We start from the raw sequence: 17309 nt of genomic DNA on the forward strand, positions 1-17309 counted from the left end.
CCCAAGTCACAAAGATACTCTGTTTTCGTAGAGAAGCTTTAGTTTTAACTTTCACTTACAGGTCTCTCTGATCCATGTAAAAGTAATGTTTGTATATGGTGTGAGGTAGGGAGTCAAGGTTCATTTTTCTCCCATAGGCTGTTCTATACCATCTGGTAAAGTCTTTCCACACTGACTTGCTTGAAGACGGGTTATCTTCCTAGGGTTGCATTGACTGTGTAGATCAATTTGGTGGGAATTTGCTTTTTAACAGTATTGAATCTTCCAATATATGAACATGGAATATGACATTGTCAAACCTGAACATTTGTAATACTTATTGTAAGAAATATTATAGAAATCACTTTGAAATAACTTACAGTACTCATTTGGAGATTATTGAAACTAGTCTTGACTAAAATAACCCAACGATCATGCTTTTATGGTGGGAAGTACAAAGGTAACTTAATGTTTTCTCTTATACCTTAACCTGTAATGTGATTTTGAAGGTACAGTTAAAATGGTAAGGCAGCCTTGAGGATCCTAGCCTTTTTGTTCCTCTGAATCCCTATTGCACATATAGCACAAAGACAGACAAGAGGTTGTTCTAGGACAGCGGTTCTCAACCTGTGGTTCGCGACCCCTTCGGTGGTCAAACGACCCTTTCACAGGGGTCGCCTAAGACCATCCTGCATATCAGATATTTACATTACGATTCATAACAGTAGCAACATTACAGTTATGAGGTAACAACAAAAATAATTTTATGGTTGGGTCACAACATGAGGAACTGTGTAAAGAGCCAGAAGGTTGAGAACCACTGTTCTAGGATGTAAGCTCTGGAGAGCTGAGCCTTTTCTTTTGGTGAGTCGTGTAAGTGACAGTTGACAGGTGAGCCAGGGCTTTCATCTGAGGGGCCACAGGGAACCCTGGAAAGGGCCTTGTTTAGGAGAATGAATACGGTGAAGAAAGAGGTTGAGTGAGAATGGGATGAATCACCTGGAAGAGAGAACCTGGGATAGAAAAACTATTTCAAACTTCTGCTGCTCGAAGTGTGGTCAGCAGACCAATAGCGTCGACATCACTCGGGCGTTTGTTAGAAATGCAAAATCTGGGGCCTGACCTAGATCCACTGAATGAGGATCAGTGTTTTAAAGAGATTCCCATGTCATCCGAATGCCCATTACAGTTTGAGAAACATGCAGGCTCCCTGGCATCAAGGGCCACAGTGCACTCAGCAGCTGGAAGGCCGGGACTGGTGTCTGGCTTCCTGTGTGTTAGCTCTTTCAGTTGCCAAATGGATTTTCAAAATCATCGTTTGGGTTTTCTTTATTTTGGCGGGGGTTGGGGGGGAGTCTTTTAAACAGTCTTTTTAGAAATAGTCTCAGAAATGCTACTTTATGAACTTGTTAAAACTTTAATAGTCGGAGCTGATTGTAAAGTCAGTCATTTGAACAAATCTAATGGGGACGCATGGCCCATGCGTCCTATCCGTCCTATCTCTGCTGTTCCCAGGGACTGGAATTTGGGGCGAGATTGAGATTTTGTAAAAGAGCTCAAGTGTGTTTGCTGTACAAACTACAACAGTGTGTGTGTTTAAAATATAAAAAGGTAAAAAAAAAAACCAACTAAAATATAAAAAGGTAAAAAAGCAGAGGACCGATTTTATTTTGTATGGTGATGTTTGTGCAGTAACTAAAGGAAAATAAATCTATTAAAGCCTGCTACTCTCACACAGTAGCTGCATTTTTCTGTCTTTTATCAACGTTGTCCATCAACACACAGAACTTCCACCCAGTTATAACCGTGGTATAAGGGGCAGCTCCCCACCTCTCCCAGATGTGCCTGCTCCTCTTCCTCTCATCCTTGGCCTCCCTGCCCTGATCTCTGCTTCACAGTGGGCCTCTACCACATTATTTCCTGTCCAAGAGTTTACAGAGCTTCCTCGCTGCCTGCCCGGGCATCAGTCTTTCCCAGCTCGGCTGGCCCAGACACATCTGGCTTACCGTCTCCTCTGTTACCTCCTCAAAACTGGATCTCTTGTTCCCTACGACCAGCTCATGACACATCTCCTCAGTTCTCCCGGGTCCTCCTGACTTCTTGCAGTTACCACCTGCCTTTTACAATGGAGTCTGCCCTCATGGTTTCACAGGTGGGGCCTAAAGGCCCTGTTCTCTTGTCTAACTTCCCCTCTTTGTCAGATGCTCAAGAATGATGGTTGCAGGGGACCCTGAGCAAATGTGTGCTGAGTTTGCTAGCAGCAGGGGTCATCAGAGGACAGACAGGGTCTTATGAAGGTCAGGGTGGAGGCAACACCACTCTGAGCCCTGGAGCCAGAGCCCCCAGCTCACCAAATTAAGGAACTTAAATCACAGACTCCGTGCAGGTATTGATAAAAGAGCCTTACAGGAGACAGCATTCGATCTGAGACATTGTTCAGGTAGATTGCCTTAGACCAGTGGTTCTCAACCTTCCTGCTGCCTTGACCCTGTAATACAGTTCCTCATGTTGTGGTGACCCCCAACCATAACATTATTTTCGTTGCTACTTCATAACTGTAATTTTGCTACTGTAAACAGTATGTAATTATATATGTGTTTTCCGATGGTCTTAGGTGACCCCTGTGAAAGGGTCGTTCGACCCCCAAAGGGGTCACGACCGGTTGAGAACCACTGCCTTAGACTGAGAATCACCACTCTGTCCTGTGCTGGTCATTGAAGATGGCTTTGCGTGTCTAGTTGGTACACAGCAGAAGATGATAAAGAATATTCTCCAGGAAAAAGGGCTGCGTTCCTGCCCAGCATCAGATATGAGTTTAAGAGGCAAAGCCGGGCTTCTGCTCAGTAAAATCAGCCTTTCGCTTTCAGACCTTTGACCACACTGCCTGTTAGCCTGTGCTGACAGTTTACTCCTCACACTTGGTCCCAGTGGAGCAGAACGGGTAAGTTTGGAAAGACAGGATCAGCAAGGCATTAGAAGGAGGTTTTTGAGTAAAATATTTCTGGCCACAAATGGCTGCAGAGCGATCAAGCCTGCTTTTCATCCAGGCCCGTCGGTGTAATCTGTTGTCCTGCCATGAGTATTAATGTTTGCCCCTCCTCTCTCAAAAGTGTTTTGGTTCGGGTGGTAAATTATACGGTCACCCTACTGAAAGTAAGATACTGATACAAATGTTAGTGCCACCCACTGTACCGAGCGGTGTGCAGTCCTCACGAAATGCCTGAAAGGTGGCTGCTGTTGCTGCTTTGCAGATAAGAAGATGCTCAGAGAGGCTAAGTGACTTGACTGAGCTCACACAGCGCAGACCTGGGACCACAGCAAGGTCTGTCAGCCTGAGAAAGCGAGCTCCTTTCCCCAGGCCTCTGGATTTTAGGACGTAGCGAAGGGGCGTCCTTTGTGTGGAAGAAACGGTGTGAGGGAGGAGGACGCGATAAAGCTGGCCTCTGCGGTGGGGTGCGCAGTGAAGGCAGGGGGTGTGAACTTAGACCCACAAGCTCCTGGGTGCGTGAGGCAGCCATTTGTTCCCAGCATCCTTCAGCAGGCCTGCCCTGCGGCCTGGGGCTCCAGTTGGGTTGGAAGCTGGCATGGGTTGTGTAGGTCAGTAATGCTCAGACTTCATGTGCACACATTCCACATGGGAATCTGTTGGAATGCGGATAAATTCCACCGGTCTCAGGTGGGGCCTGAGGTTCTTTATTTACAACAGGCTCCCGGTGACCCCAGAACTGCTGCTCCAACACCTTGACTTTGGGCAGCAAGAGAATAGTCAGTGATTAGACTCCCTACCTGGGGTCCGGGTCACCATATGCACAGATGCCCTGGTTTTAGGGGGATCGGGGACCAGTGGCTTCTGGACATAGGTGCCTTCACATTGGGGTGGAAGGGAGGGACTATACAGATAGCTGGGTTAGGGAGGAATGGGTACTTAAATGTGGATGTTTTTCAAGAAAGCATTATGTCTTGTAATTAACACACACGGATGGTTTTAAAAAGTGTATCCTTAGCTTGGGGGAAGAGTGGCCGTGGAGAGCAGAGCAGAGCAGGTTGGGTGGGGGCAGCACCAGCCTGTGCAGTGCTGGACCAAGGCCTTGACAGGCATCGACAAGGAGCCAGGCAGGAATAGGGATGGATGACACAGCAGCAGAGCTGTAAGAAATCCTCCAAGAGAGGAGTCCCTCACACAGACGGGCCATTCCCCTGCAGGCTGAGGCTGATGCCTGTGGACACACGCTGGCCAGCATTCCTGTGGCTGACAGCATTGTGCCCCTCTGCCCACCTCAGACCCTGTCACAGGCAGGCAGGCGGGCGGTCCCAGGTTGGCCTGCTTCCCACGTCTGGTTACTTCTGCCACGTGGGGGCACAACAGGGTGGGTGCTCCCAGCCTGGGCTGGGGGTGTGCAGCCTGCCTGTCTCCCTCCTTTCTGAGGGTCACGTTGGAAAAAGACTGATGCAGAGAGGACGTTGGCGAGGACGAGGTGGTGGAGGTTCCAGAAGCTCTGGGCAGAGCCGGCCTCTGTTGCTGGAGCTTAGTGGTCACGGGAGTAGGGCCTTGGTCCTAGCTGCACCCTGATGAGAGGGGACGCAGGCAGCTGGCGGCCTCAGTGATGCTTACAGCTGGCAGATGGCTCTGAGGCTCCTGGAAGGGCAGAGCGGGTGATGCGAGGTGCTGAATTGTGGGTGTTAGACCACCTCTGAGCCTGTTTCTCGTGTTCTGGCGTGTCAGACACTGGGGAGTGTTCGGTCTGCCTAGGCCTACGGTTAGGGGAGTGAGGGAGGCACTGGACCTGATGATACGTGCTCATGGCAGTGCCCACCCTTTTGGGGGGAGGGGACTGGGACCGGATTACTCTAGTCAGGGCAGATCTTACTGGCCGTGGCATGTGAGCTGTGGGCCATACCTCCAGCAGCCCAGTGACTCCCCCTCCCGCTGCCCACACTGACCCCCTTCTCTGTGATCGGCTGCTGTAGACACGCCGGGAGCACCAGGTGGTGGTGCTGGGTGCACGTGTGCAGTGTTTCTCTGAAGGTTCCCCTTCCTCGGTGGCAGCCCTGCTGTGTCAGGGTGCTGCCCGGGGCCACTTGCAGCACATAGATTTTTGCCAGCAGGATCTCGGAGCTTTGCGTTCGGCTGCAAAACCAGGGCTTGAGCAAGCAGCTGGAGGAAGTCCAGGACTAGAGTGTTTTTGGGTTTGGGGGTGGAGAGCAGAGGGAAGAAACGGGAGGGGCAGGAGGGCAGCGCTACACAAGCCAGCAGTCGCAGGCAGCTTCGGCAGTGAGGACCTCAGTCTTGCCCGAGGGCCACTGGCCACCATTGCTGGAGACCCTGACTTACCGGCACCGCACCACACCCGGCGGTTCCAAGTAGCTGTTGTGCTGTCTTTTCCCTGGGAGGCAAGTCTCCTCCCTGTCGTCCCCTCCTGCTCCTCCCCGTTCTGTGAGGGATGGTGCCGTTCTCTATTGCACGCTCAGCCGGCTGATGTCACTGGCAGCGGGAAGCATCAGCAGCCTGGTCACATGCTGGCCCAGCCTGTAATGCAGACGGGATAGGGGTGTGTGTGTGGGGAGGGGGCTGTATGGCCACTGCTCTTGCTCTAACGCCCCCAAAAGTGCAGAGGCAGCAGCTGCAGCATCCAGCCTGCGTGGATGTCTGGTCCTTAAGCTTGGGGAAACTATTATTATTGATATTTATTGCCGATAATCCTGGGGCAAACAGCCCTTAACTCTGGGGTTTTGCTGTCCTCCTGTCCGAAGCAGACTTCCCGGACTCTGAAGACGCAGTCACAAGCAGGATGCTTTTCCCCACCTCTGCGCAAGATTCTCCCCGGGGCCTCCCAGATGCAAATGACTTGTGCCTTGGCCTGCAGTCCCTCAGTCTCACAGGCTGGGACCGACCCTGGAGCACCCAGGACGCAGATTCCTCAGCCCAGAGCAGCACACACTCCGGTGAGTGCCAGGAATGAGTCGGCCGGGGGAGGGGGTGCACGGGTGGCGAGCGGAGATGCCCGCAGCAACAGTTGTTCGTTCCCCTCTGCATCCCCCACCACACACGCGCAACATGGAGCTGTTTTGCAAGAGATGGAAATGCTGGCTGTGAGTGTGCAGGACAGATGGTTGCTCGTAAAGGCAGGCACAGCTCCTCACTTACCCTGACAGACTCCCTGGAGTTGTTAGTCTGCACCTGGGTGGCCCTGAGAAAGGTCCCCAAGGCGTCAGCCTCATCCAGAGAAGACCCAGACAAACCCCCTGGTGCCCAGGCCTGTCGTAGAGATGATGAAGCAAAACATTTTTGGGCGGGGGAGGGGACTTCAGGGCTGATTACTGGAGGTCTAGGTTCTGTTTCTCGGTGCCTTTGAGGGCCAGGGAGCTCTCTGCAGGGTGGGTGGTCCCCTGAGACGGCAAGCTGGCAAGCGAGGCTGGGTGATCCCGGGATATTGGAGTTGGCTTTGCATAGGTTAAGAGCACTGATCCCGGAAGGGGGTCGGCAGGCTAAGCAGGGTGGAGTAACTTGGCTGTGGAGGCTCTTTGTGTGAAGGGGAACCAAGTGGATGAAGGAAGGGCCACGCCCCTTTGGGACCCCCTGTCACTTGGAGGGAGTCACTGGGGACAGAAAGAAGGGGCTTCTTGGCTACCCTTGGAACAGCTTCTGCTCAGACCTTCCCGTTGCCCATTTATTTCCCTCTGGTGGTACAAGGGGGAGGGCTGGCCAGATGCAAGTCTTGGAGTATTCAGGAAGAAATGTGAACTTAAGAAATGCTGTAGGTATACTTAAAATCTACGTATTTGGCTTTATGTGAATTATGCCTCAATAACAAGAATACTGGCAGCAGCTACTTTACAAGGGTCGGGGGGGGTGGGGGGGCAGCCATTTGTTGTTGGTGCCCAGGGAGTCACTGGGCTGCCAGCCTCCCACCTCCCCGCCCCCGACACTGGCCGCCATGGCAGCCAGGTACTGTCTTGTTGATTCTCTGGCCTCCGCCCTATTTGGTGCAGCTCTTTTCTTAGTATACTTTGCAGGGCTTGGTACTGTTGCATCTGCTGACATTATAATGCTCACTTACTTCAGTAAAAGCCCATTGGGTTGGGGGTTGGGTTTTTTGTTTTTTGTTTTTAATTTGGTGTGGGTGGGGAAGAGCTTTGCCTCTGGGTCAAGGTAGAATTTCTTGAAGTACTGGCCTTCAGCTGGCTCGGGCTTTCCAGAAAGGCTGGTGAAGGCCCTCTTACCCTGGGCAAGGAAGTGTGGTGTCACTGGTTCTGTGCTTGCAGATCTTGGCTTGGAGGCCAGGGTAGCTGCTTTTGTGTGGTACTCTGAAGCCAACCTGGGTGGCCCACAAGCTGACCTTGTGCTCTGCCCCCCGGTATCTGAGCAAAAGATAGAAGAGCTCCCAGGAAGTGGCCACCTGTCTGTGGTGGTCGGCGTCTGACCAGGGCTCTGTCTTTCACTGAGTCAGGTTGGGGTGTGGCCCTTCCTTGGCTCCGGTTTGTCTCCACTACAAGGGTCCTCCTGAAATGTAATCACAGCACATAGACGTGCAGGAGGGCCATCGTGGGCCTGGGAGAGCTTGGCCTGAAAGTGACTGTGAAATTGGGCTGTAAAAAATAGCTTGGGTTATTACTCAGCAATATAAAAAAAGAGTGAAATCCTGCCATTTGCAACCACATGGATGGACTCAGAGAGAATTATGCTCAGTGAAATAAGTCAGACAGAGAAAGACAAATATACTGTATGATCCCTCTTATATGTATGTGGATTCTAAAACACAAAACAGAAACCGACTTGGAGATACAGAGAACGCACTGAAGGTTGCAGGGGTGGGGGCTGGGACATGGGTGAAAAAGGTGAAGGGGAATAAGAGGTACAAACCTCCAGTTATAAAATGAATAAGTCACAGGGATGTAATGTGCAGCTCGGGGAAGGTAGTCAATATTACTGTAATAACTGCATGGAGACAGATGGCTACTAGACTTACCAAGGTATAGAAGGCATATGTCTTAAGGTATGTGAATGTTGAATCACTACGTTGTACACCTGAAGCTGACATAATAGTGTGTGTCAACTATTCTTTAGTAAAGAATAGCTTGGTCCAGCCTTCACTCCCAGCTTTCCCACCCCCAGCAGCCTTTGCTGCCGCTGCCTCGGAAGTGGGGATGGGTTTACTTCTTCTTCTTCCACCACACACACTTCAGTGATAAACATATATGATTTTGTGGATCAGGGAGGGACTGCAGTGTGGCCCTTGCATTCACAGGGACGGGGGAGAGGGGTTCAGGGCTGCGGTCTGGCTATGGGCAGGGTTTGCATGCCCATGCCTTTCTCCCTGACGGTGGAGACACACCCGTCCCTGGTCCCCGTGTTGTCCTTGCGTTGTGGAGCTGTGGGGATGGCCATGTCGTCTCTTCCTGTGTTCCCGGCCTCCTGGGAAGCCCACAGGAGGGTGCCGCCTCCTGCCGTGGGATGCGGCCCTCCCACCGCCAGCTGCAGCGGTGCCCTTGCCAGCAGTGCAGGAACACGCAGCCCACTCCAGTGCGCACACGCCTCCGCCTGAAGACCAGCAGCTCCTCTCCTTCGGGGGGCTCTGGACAGTCTGGAGTCGTCCTCGCAGACCACTGCTCTCTCCGGTACCCTGCTCTCTCTGCGTAGACTTCCTCCTCGGGCTCTACGGGGTGGCATGTGGCCCCAGGCAGCTGTAGCTTCACATGTGAGGGCAGCAGGGTTGGAGGTAGCAGGATTCTCAACTGGGAAATCTTGGCTAAGTTCATTCAACCAACATGGAGCACTTGCTGTGTGCCAGGCACTGTGTTGGGCACTGGAGGTAATCTCAGTGAATAAAATGGTTGTGACCGTTAAAGGAAGACAGATGAGACACTGTGCCACCTGCAGCTTGGTGGTTGCTGCGGTGGGGGTTTTGCATTGGGACACCTTTCAGTGGGTCTTAGCCTGAGATGGGACCTGGGCCTTTCTCTAGGGTGGGGCCTTCTCCCGCGGGGGTGTCACTGGCCTCGCAGCCCCGCAGGAAGACCCTGGGGTGGAGTCTGCTTTTGAGAGTCGTGCCTTCAAGGCCACTGTTGTTTGGCACGGGGCGCTTTGGAGGGGTCCCTTCCTTCTAGACGGTGCTGCCCTGTGAAAGCCACACTCGGTGTTCTGGGATGGGGGTACAGTGGCTAATGACCAGCCAGCATTATCGACTGCTTCCTGCACTGAGTGCATCACCTGACTTTAGTCCTCAGGGCCCTGGGAAATGGGTACTGATACCGTTCCTGTCGGAAAGACGAGGACGTAGGCCCACAGACGTTGCCAAGGGCTAAAGGCGACAGCTGCCAGAATTCAGCCCAGGCTGTGGTTACAAACCTCTTCTGCTCGGCTGCACCTGTGTTCCCACGTGCAGAACCCTCGCATGCTGGGCAAGAGCACTCAGGTTAGGGTATCTCTGTGGACAGCGCGGGGGCTCCTGAGCCAGAGGCAAGGTGTGGCCTTGCTGAAGTCCCTGGAGGCCAGGGCAGGCGACAGGCAGGGCTCAGCTCATCCACTGTGCTACCCAATGGCTCTCTTCCTGCCTTCCCCAGGTGACTCCCACATGTTGCACAACTCGACAGACAGTGGGGTGACTGAGCATCTACCTGGGAAACAAGGGCTCGTAGTGATGCCTGTGCAGCAGCCTGGCAGACCAGGTGCCCAGGTAGCAGTGCCAGGGGCCTGTCCTGGTTCTTCCCCTCCCTGTGGAGGTCCCTGGAGGACGGGCCTGTGCACGCTCTGGTCTCTGCCCAGCTGCTGACCAGGGTGCCCTGTTGTGCTGCTCCCCACGGGTGTGCAAGGCTGATGGCCTGGGCTGGGAGGGACGACCTCTGTGTTTCGCTTCTGCTGCTGCTGTACTTCCAAACAGCCTCTCAGGCAGCATCCAGAATGGGGCTGGGTTCCTCCTGTGTGTGGCATGGACATCCGGGTCCAAGGTCTCCTGCAGTTTGCCCGGGCCATTCAGCCCTCCACTGCTGTATTCCCAGCATGTAGCACGGTGCCCGGTCATGGCTCTGTGATAAGTATTTACTGAGTGATGAGTAGCAGGCCTGACACTGCATTTTTGCACTACAAGGTCTCTCCCATCTTCTGCCTCCTATGTGTGTGTTGATCAGCTGGATGGACAGGTGGTCTGTGGGGAGGGGAAGGGTTCCTGGGAAGCTGTGTGACAGTGGGTCCCTCCTAGGTGAGGTGGGCGGCTGCAAGGACAGTCAGTGAGACTACTCCAGGGATCGAGGTCGGGGAAGGCAATGTCGGGCATCTGGACCTGGGACCCAGAGCCAGTGGCGGGAGGTAGACTCGGAGCTTGCCCAGAGTTGGGTGGGTGAAGAGTTGAAGACTGGGGTCTGGACTGAGTGCTGCCCCCCTTCCTACCTGTGCCTTCAGGGTGTTGGACAAACAGCCTAGAACCAAAGGTTGGGAGAAGGAGGGAGGGTTCCAGGTATGCAGCCTTCTATCTCAGGGCAGCAATACTAGCTTCCGCCCGTGTCTCTCCTGTGACTCTTCCCGTTATGTAAGGGCACCTGACTGTGTCTGGGCCTCGTCTCCCAAACTGAGCTCTCGCTCAGACAGTGTCTTCCACGCAGGCCTCCGTCCGGTGCGAGGCTCTCGCTGCCACCCGGCTCGGGTACCTTTGTCCTCTTGGGCAAGGCTTCAGAAAATTCCAGCAGTGACTCAGCGGTGAAACCCACAGGACCTGGCATAGAAGGGTAAAAGTGGAGAAAGTTAACAATCGGTCTAAAAATATTACTGCTGATGTGGTCTCCTGTACCCTCTGAGGTAGCATTAATGAGCTGGGACCTTCTGCCAGGCCCTCGCCTCCCGTGACTCCCCGTCTGTGGCTGGCGCCGCTTCCTGCCAGCATGTGCGTGGGGATGGGTGCCTGCCCCAGGAAGAGCACGCTGTTCTCCTGAGTCACTTTCGGGAGATGTGGATCCGCTGTGCCCTTGGCCACCAGGGACAGGAGCCGCGCAGAGGGGGACGAAGGGCCTTCTCTCCCACAGCCCCCACCCCCTTAAGCCAGCTAGGTTCACACTTGGCATCTGTCCGTGACGCAGCTGTGTGCCCTGTGCTGGGGAGTGGAGTTCGAGGTGGTCTCTGGCCTGCAGTGTAGACGTGGCTTAATGAGAGTCCCCGTCATCAGATGGTCCCTCCTTCACGCAGTTCCCAGCTGCGTTCTGCCCTTGACTCCCAATGGCTGGAAGTCGGTGCCGCTCACTCACAGGGAGGCGGGGTTCCATGGCTGAGCTGGGAGAATGCGATTCCTTCTCTTGAAATAAGGCTCCTCCTGGGACCCACAGTCTCTGCTGCTTCCCCTTCCTTTGACCTGTAGATCCTCAGAGACCCACCTGGCCAGGCCCTGTGTGGTGTTGGCCTGTAGGTGGGACAGTGAGGTCTCGGGGGCATTTGACCATGGGTGATGGTTTCCAAAACTTGGCTTCTTCCGTGGGTTGAAGGAAACGTCAAACTCCCTAAGAAACTCCGGGCACCTTGATACTAGGTTTTCTTGTCTTCCCCGTGTCTCCCGGTCACACTGCTACTGTGTCCTTGGCCCGTCCAGTTTAACATTTGCAGGAAACTGATCCACCGAGTGCTGACAGGAACCAGGGGTGCTAATTCTGGGGCACCCCAATCTTACATGTTTGCCAAGTGGCATTGCCCCTTTCTGGGCCATCAGCCCAAGCCCTTTCCCGTTTCCCTGTGTGGGGTAGAGTGTTCAGTGGGGCTCTCCCTGCTGCACTTGGCCGTAGGCAGTGAGGATCCCAGCAGACTCTGGGGAGGATTAGGCCGGGGAGGTGACTCTGCCGCCCGGATCTATAAATAGTACCTAGTCCTCTTTGAAGTAAGTACTGTCACAAATTTGCGGTGGCAAGTAATTCTGTCTGTTTGGGTGATGGGCTGGGTAGGGATAAACTGAGGTTTCCCCCTGACTCTGAGTTGCATCTAAGTCAGCATTGTGTCTGTAAATTGGGTCACCCGGATTGAAAGGGTGCGTCCCCGTTAAGGCACTGGACAGTCCCTCTCGGGACACCCAGCACACACCCTTCCCTGCGTTTGCCCGGTGGTGGGTGGGGGCTGCTGTCGGTGTGCTTGGTCGAGAAGGCAGAACTTCATCCCCTGTGCCTGCAGGTTTCTGTGCAAACGCATTTAAGAGGTTTTTTAAAAGGAGAGTATTTCTTCTTCTAGGTAGAGAGGATTCTAGTCCCTCTCACTCGCGCTCTGGTTAGATCAGTTGCCTCCAAAAAGGTAAAGTCAGATGGGAATCGACTAGTTTTCCTTCCTGTCATTTAAAAAAACTTTCTGTTTGGAAATAATTTCAAATTTACAGAAGTTACGGATATGAAACAAAAGGAATGCAGGGGATACCGGTGTTTCCCTTTCTCCAGCCTCCCAGGGCTGACGTTTACCTCCTCTGCTGTATCCCTCGCACGTTCTCTGTCTCTCTCTATGTCTATATGTGTAAGTTCTGAACCATTAAGAACATAACAAAACAGTTGTCAACTGCAGCCAATGTAAAATTGATACAATACCCTCATTAAACGGCTGTTCGTATCCGATTTTGTCTGGTGGCCCAGCAGTGTCCTTCACAGCGCTTTTTCCTGTACAGGTGTCTGTCCCTAGCTCCTTCGGTTTTTGCTCCCTTGGTTTGTTGGTGTTTTCTTAAAAGTCTTTATTGTTGAAAGTATTACAGGTGTCCCTTTTGTGTGTGTGTGTGTGTATTTTTCCATTGACCTCCTCCACCATGCACTGGCCCCTCCCCAGCCTTCACCACACTATTGTCTGTGTCCATGGGCTATGCATATTCTCCTATATAATAAAAGCCTAATATGCAAATTGTCCCCTCTGGCGGTCATTCGACTGGGAGTTAGCTCGCTATGCCATGTGCTGACCACCAGGGGGTGGCATGGAACATGGTGGGAGTTGGTGATGCGGTGCTTGCAGCAGGCGGTAGTGGAGGTGCTGCCCGCCCCAATGGCCTCTGATAAGAGCAGGACCACGGCGGGATGGTGGAGCAGGTGAGCAGGCAGTGCCAGGCCAACGCAGGTGTGAGTGGGGGCCCAATGTCCCCACAGACGGCGAACAGTGGCGTTGGGGGGTGGGGCTGCCACCTGTCTCCCAGGTGCTGAGGGAGCCGGGTGGGGGGCCTGGCCCCGATCGATCGCCCCACAGACAGGATAGTGGAGCAGGTGAGGGGGCAGCGCCAGGCCATGGCAGGGTGCCAGGTGGGGCTGCAAGGCTGGAGGTGCAAGCTGGGGCCTGATCCCCGCAGGCCACCCCAAGGGACCCCACCCATGCACGAATTTGTGCACCAGGCCTCTAGTATGTATATAAGTTCCATGGTTAATCTCTCCCCATCCACTCCCTCCCTCCCCCACACACACCCTCATCTTCCCTCTGAAATTCGTCAGTCTATTAGTCTGTTACATGCTTCTGTGTCTCTGGATCCATTTTATTCATCAATTTATTTTGTTCATTAGATTCCACATATGAGTGAGATCATGTGATATTTGTCTTTTCCCTGTTGCTTTTGGATTCTTTCAAACACTTATTTCACTTAGCATGATACTCTCCAGATTGCTCCATGCTGTTGCCAATGGTGGGAGTTCCTCCTTTTGTACTGCCGCGTAGTGTATTCCATTGTGTAGATGTGCCACAGCTTTTTCATCCACTCATCTGCGGATGGGCACTTGGGCTATTGCCAAATCTGAGCTATTGTACATTGCACTATGACGAACGTAGGGATGCATATATCCTTTCTGATTGGTGTTTCTGTTTTCTTGGGATATATTCCTAGAAGTGGGATCACTGAGTTAAATGGGAGTTTCATTTTTAATTTTTTGAGGAAACTCCATACTGTTCCCCACAGTGGCTGCAACCAGTCTGCATTCCCAGCAGCAGTACCCGAGGGTTCCCTTTTCTCCACATCCTCCCAGCACTTGTCGTTTGTTGATTTGTTGATGACAGCCATTCTGACAGGTGTGAGATGGTACCTCATTGTCATTTTAATTGGCATCTCGTATGATTAGTGACTTTGTTGCTCCCTTGGTTTTTGCTCTCTGTGAGCTTACGAACTTCTTTGCTTGCCTTGAATGTATTTTACAAAGTTCAGCCATCACTTTCTGAAATCATTATCACGGTTTATGCCCCTTTCTTACATTCTTTACTTACTCCTGGGTGACTACGTCTCCCTCTCTTCTCTCCCCAAACCCTGTTTCCAGAGATCACACTCCTGGGGAAATGTTCCATGCAGCCACATTGGTTTCTCTTCTCTCTCAGGCATTAGTTGGCATTGTGCTGTGAGAGCCGTATTTAAATAACCTGCAGTCTTGAGTCAAGGGGAATTCAGTGCGAAAGGTTTTTGGGTGTGGCGAAGGGAACTGACGAGAACTTTGGAGTAGCATGCCGTGGGTTTTTCTAGATCAGTGCTTCTCAGCTTTAATGTGCACACAAACCTCCTGGGGATCCTGTTAAGATGCAGGTTCTGATCCAGGAGGTCGGAGTGGGGCCTGGGATGCATTGTTAATAGGTTCCCGCAGTGGCCAGGCCCTGGAGAAGGCTTCAGACCCGGTTGCTGTAGGTCCTGCCTTTTTCTGTTTAGACAGGCTTATCAGATGGGAGGATGTGGTAGAGATCATTCCTAGCTTTCACACAGGAATCTGACAAGGCCTCAAGATTTCTTTGTGGACATTGCAGAAAAAAATTGCAGGTTAGTTGGAATTGTGCCTGGTAGCACAGATGTACCAACACCGTAGTGAACGCAGATTGATGCATGAGTGAAGCGGTCTGCAGTGGCACCCCTGTTGCTTTTGGATTCTTTCAAACACACTCTTTTATTTTTTAAAAATGTTTTTATTGATTTTTAGAGAGAGAAGGGAGAGGGATAGAGAGATAGAAACATCAATGATAGAGAAACATTATCGATCATTTGCCTCTTGCCTACCCCCTTCTGGGGATCGAGCCCCCAACCCAGGCATGTGCCCTGACTGGGAATTGAACCGGCAACCTCTTGGTTCATGAGTCAATGCTCAACAGCTGAGCCACACTGGCTGGGCCAAACACACTCTTTTTTAAACTTGGGGTGAATGCAGAGCTGTGGCCCATACTGACCATGCTCAAGCCCTTTGGGCTATTGCTGGGAGTTGTCATGCAGCTGCTCTGTGCTGGGCTTCCCTTGAGGACTCTGGGCTCTGCATCACTTTCGACATTGCACGCGTAAACATTGCCTGTGTGCTGAATACTTTTCCTGACAGTGTCGTGAAGGGGTTGGCATTCCTCCCGAGATGCATGACGAGGTGGAGACGTGCAGAGCCTCCTAGAGCACACGGCCACACGGAGGAGGGCGGACCTAGGGCTGTACCCAGGTGTGCCTCAGCCAGAGCGGGCTTGACCAGACGTCATGCTGCTTCCATCCCAAACGACTGACATTCGGGGTGCAGCGCAGAGAGCCCACATGTGCTAGCCCCTTTCTCAGGAGCTCTCGGAGGAGAGGCCTGCTCACGCTGTCCTAGGCCTCAGGGTGTGGCCCGAGTCCTCTACTCCAGCTGCGTGGTGTCGGGGTGGGGTTCTCGTGAGCAGGTCGCCAGGCAGTAGGGAGGAGCATGGTGTGCACTGAAGGGGTCTCCTGTGGCAGCGTGGGCGTGTGCACCCAGACACTAATAGCAGGTGTGGCCCAGCCAGCGTGGCTCAGTGGTTGAGCATTGACCTATCAACCAGGTCACATTTCATTCCTGGTCAGGGCACATGCCCAGGCTGTGAGCTCGATCCCTGGTGTGAGGTGTGCAGGTAGCAGCCAATCATTGATTCTCTCTCATCGTTGATGTTTTTATTTCCCTATCCCTTTCCCTACCTCTCTAACCTTCCTCTCTGAAATCAACAAAAATATATTTTAAAAAAATAGCAGCTATGACCGGGGTCCCCAGTGGTACAGAGTTCCCCAAACGCTGGCATTGACCCCTAAGCCTAGGTGTCAGATTGCTGGAGCTTTGTTGTTGTTAGTCTTTTTAAAATATATTTTTATTGATTTCAGAGAGGAAGGGAAAGGGAGACAGAAATATCAATGATGAGAGAGAATCATCAATTGGCTGCCTCCTGCAGGCCCCCTACTGGGGATCGAACCTGCAACCCGGGCATGTGTCCTGACCGGAATTGAACCGTGACCACCTAGTTTATAGGTCGACACTCAACCTCTGAGCCATATCGGTCAGGCAAGAGCTGGAATTTTGTTGCTTCTGTGACAGCAGGACCTCCAGGCTTCACAAAGCTGTCCTGTAACTGCCTCTCACAGGCCCTGGGTGGCCAGTGTCGGTACTGGATGTGTGTCTGCTCGTTGCATGTGAACTGTGGTTCTTTGTGCTTTCAGTGGTTGTGCCTCAGGTTGTGCCTGTTGCGTGGCTGTGGGAGAAGAAGGGAGGGCTGTTGGCTGGGAAGAAAACTAAGAAGTTACAGGACTTCCTTTATTTTTCCTCCTAGTACTGAGCATGCTCCACAACCCACTGGGCAATGTCCTGGGGAAGCCCCCCTTGAGCTTCCTGCCACTGGACCCCCTTGGATCTGACGTGGACAAGTTCTCAGCACCCTCCGTCAGAGGCTCCCGCCTGGACACGCGGCCCATCCTGGACTCCCGCTCCAGCAGCCCCTCGGACTCAGACACCAGTGGCTTCAGCTCCGGATCAGATCATCTCTCAGACTTGATTGTATGTCGCTTGTTGGGGAGCCGGGTGGGAGGGCCAGCACGCTTGACGGGTACGTGCCCACTAGGATGCTGGAAGGTGTGGAGGCCATCGTGGGCACATACAGAGCTTTTCGTCCTTGACAGAATAGAGGATGCCTTGTACACCCATTGGGCGATGCATTTCAGGACCTGAGCCCGGGACACTTCTTATGAGTTTCTCCAGGAGCCGTTGGGTCACAGTTACTTCACAGGCAAACATGGGAGTCCTAGCCGAGTTCCGTTTCCTGGCCTACACGGGGTGTTCTTTAGCCTAAACACAGTATCGTTTATGTGCCTTTATGTATGATATCTCAGAACTCTTTAGTGATGATTTTTAAAATTATGGGCATGCTCGGTTTTACTGCGCTACGAGGTGTTGCAATTATTTACAAACGAAGGCAAGACCCTCCACCAGCCAAAGAGGTGATGACTCGCTTTCTTGCGGTGGTCTGGAGCCAGACCCGCAGCACCGCCTGGGTGTGCCTTCATTGGCAGGGCCAGGGTTCTCCCCTAGACCTGACTGCCTCTGGCTCCTAAAGCCTTTCCTGACCCATGTTGGCTGTCTGAGGCCTCTGTGCACCGATGAAGTGCTGCCCAGTGTTAATGTGG

The 17309-nt window shown here is 52.8% G+C and overlaps 1 protein-coding gene across 6 annotated transcripts in view; it reads left to right on the forward strand.

The window, feature by feature from the left end:
- The window catches only part of CPEB1 (cytoplasmic polyadenylation element binding protein 1), a 54341-nt gene that overhangs the window by 23764 nt on the left and 13268 nt on the right, over positions 1-17309 (forward strand). For 4 of the 6 annotated variants that reach the window (XM_070400458.1, XM_070400461.1, XM_070400463.1 and 1 more), the window contains exons 3-4: positions 5731-5922; positions 16460-16683. In XM_070400458.1, coding sequence (XP_070256559.1) covers positions 5731-5922; positions 16460-16683 — 416 coding nt within the window. The remainder of the gene's footprint in view (positions 1-5730; positions 5923-16459; positions 16684-17309) is intronic. The other 2 variants (XM_070400459.1, XM_070400462.1) reach the window with 1 other exon arrangement.

This window comes from Myotis yumanensis, unplaced genomic scaffold, assembly GCF_028538775.1.
Source record: "Myotis yumanensis isolate MYYU_CA2020_CCGP unplaced genomic scaffold, mMyoYum1.0.hap1 SCAF_20, whole genome shotgun sequence".
In the NCBI taxonomy this organism is placed as follows: domain Eukaryota; kingdom Metazoa; phylum Chordata; class Mammalia; order Chiroptera; family Vespertilionidae; genus Myotis; species Myotis yumanensis.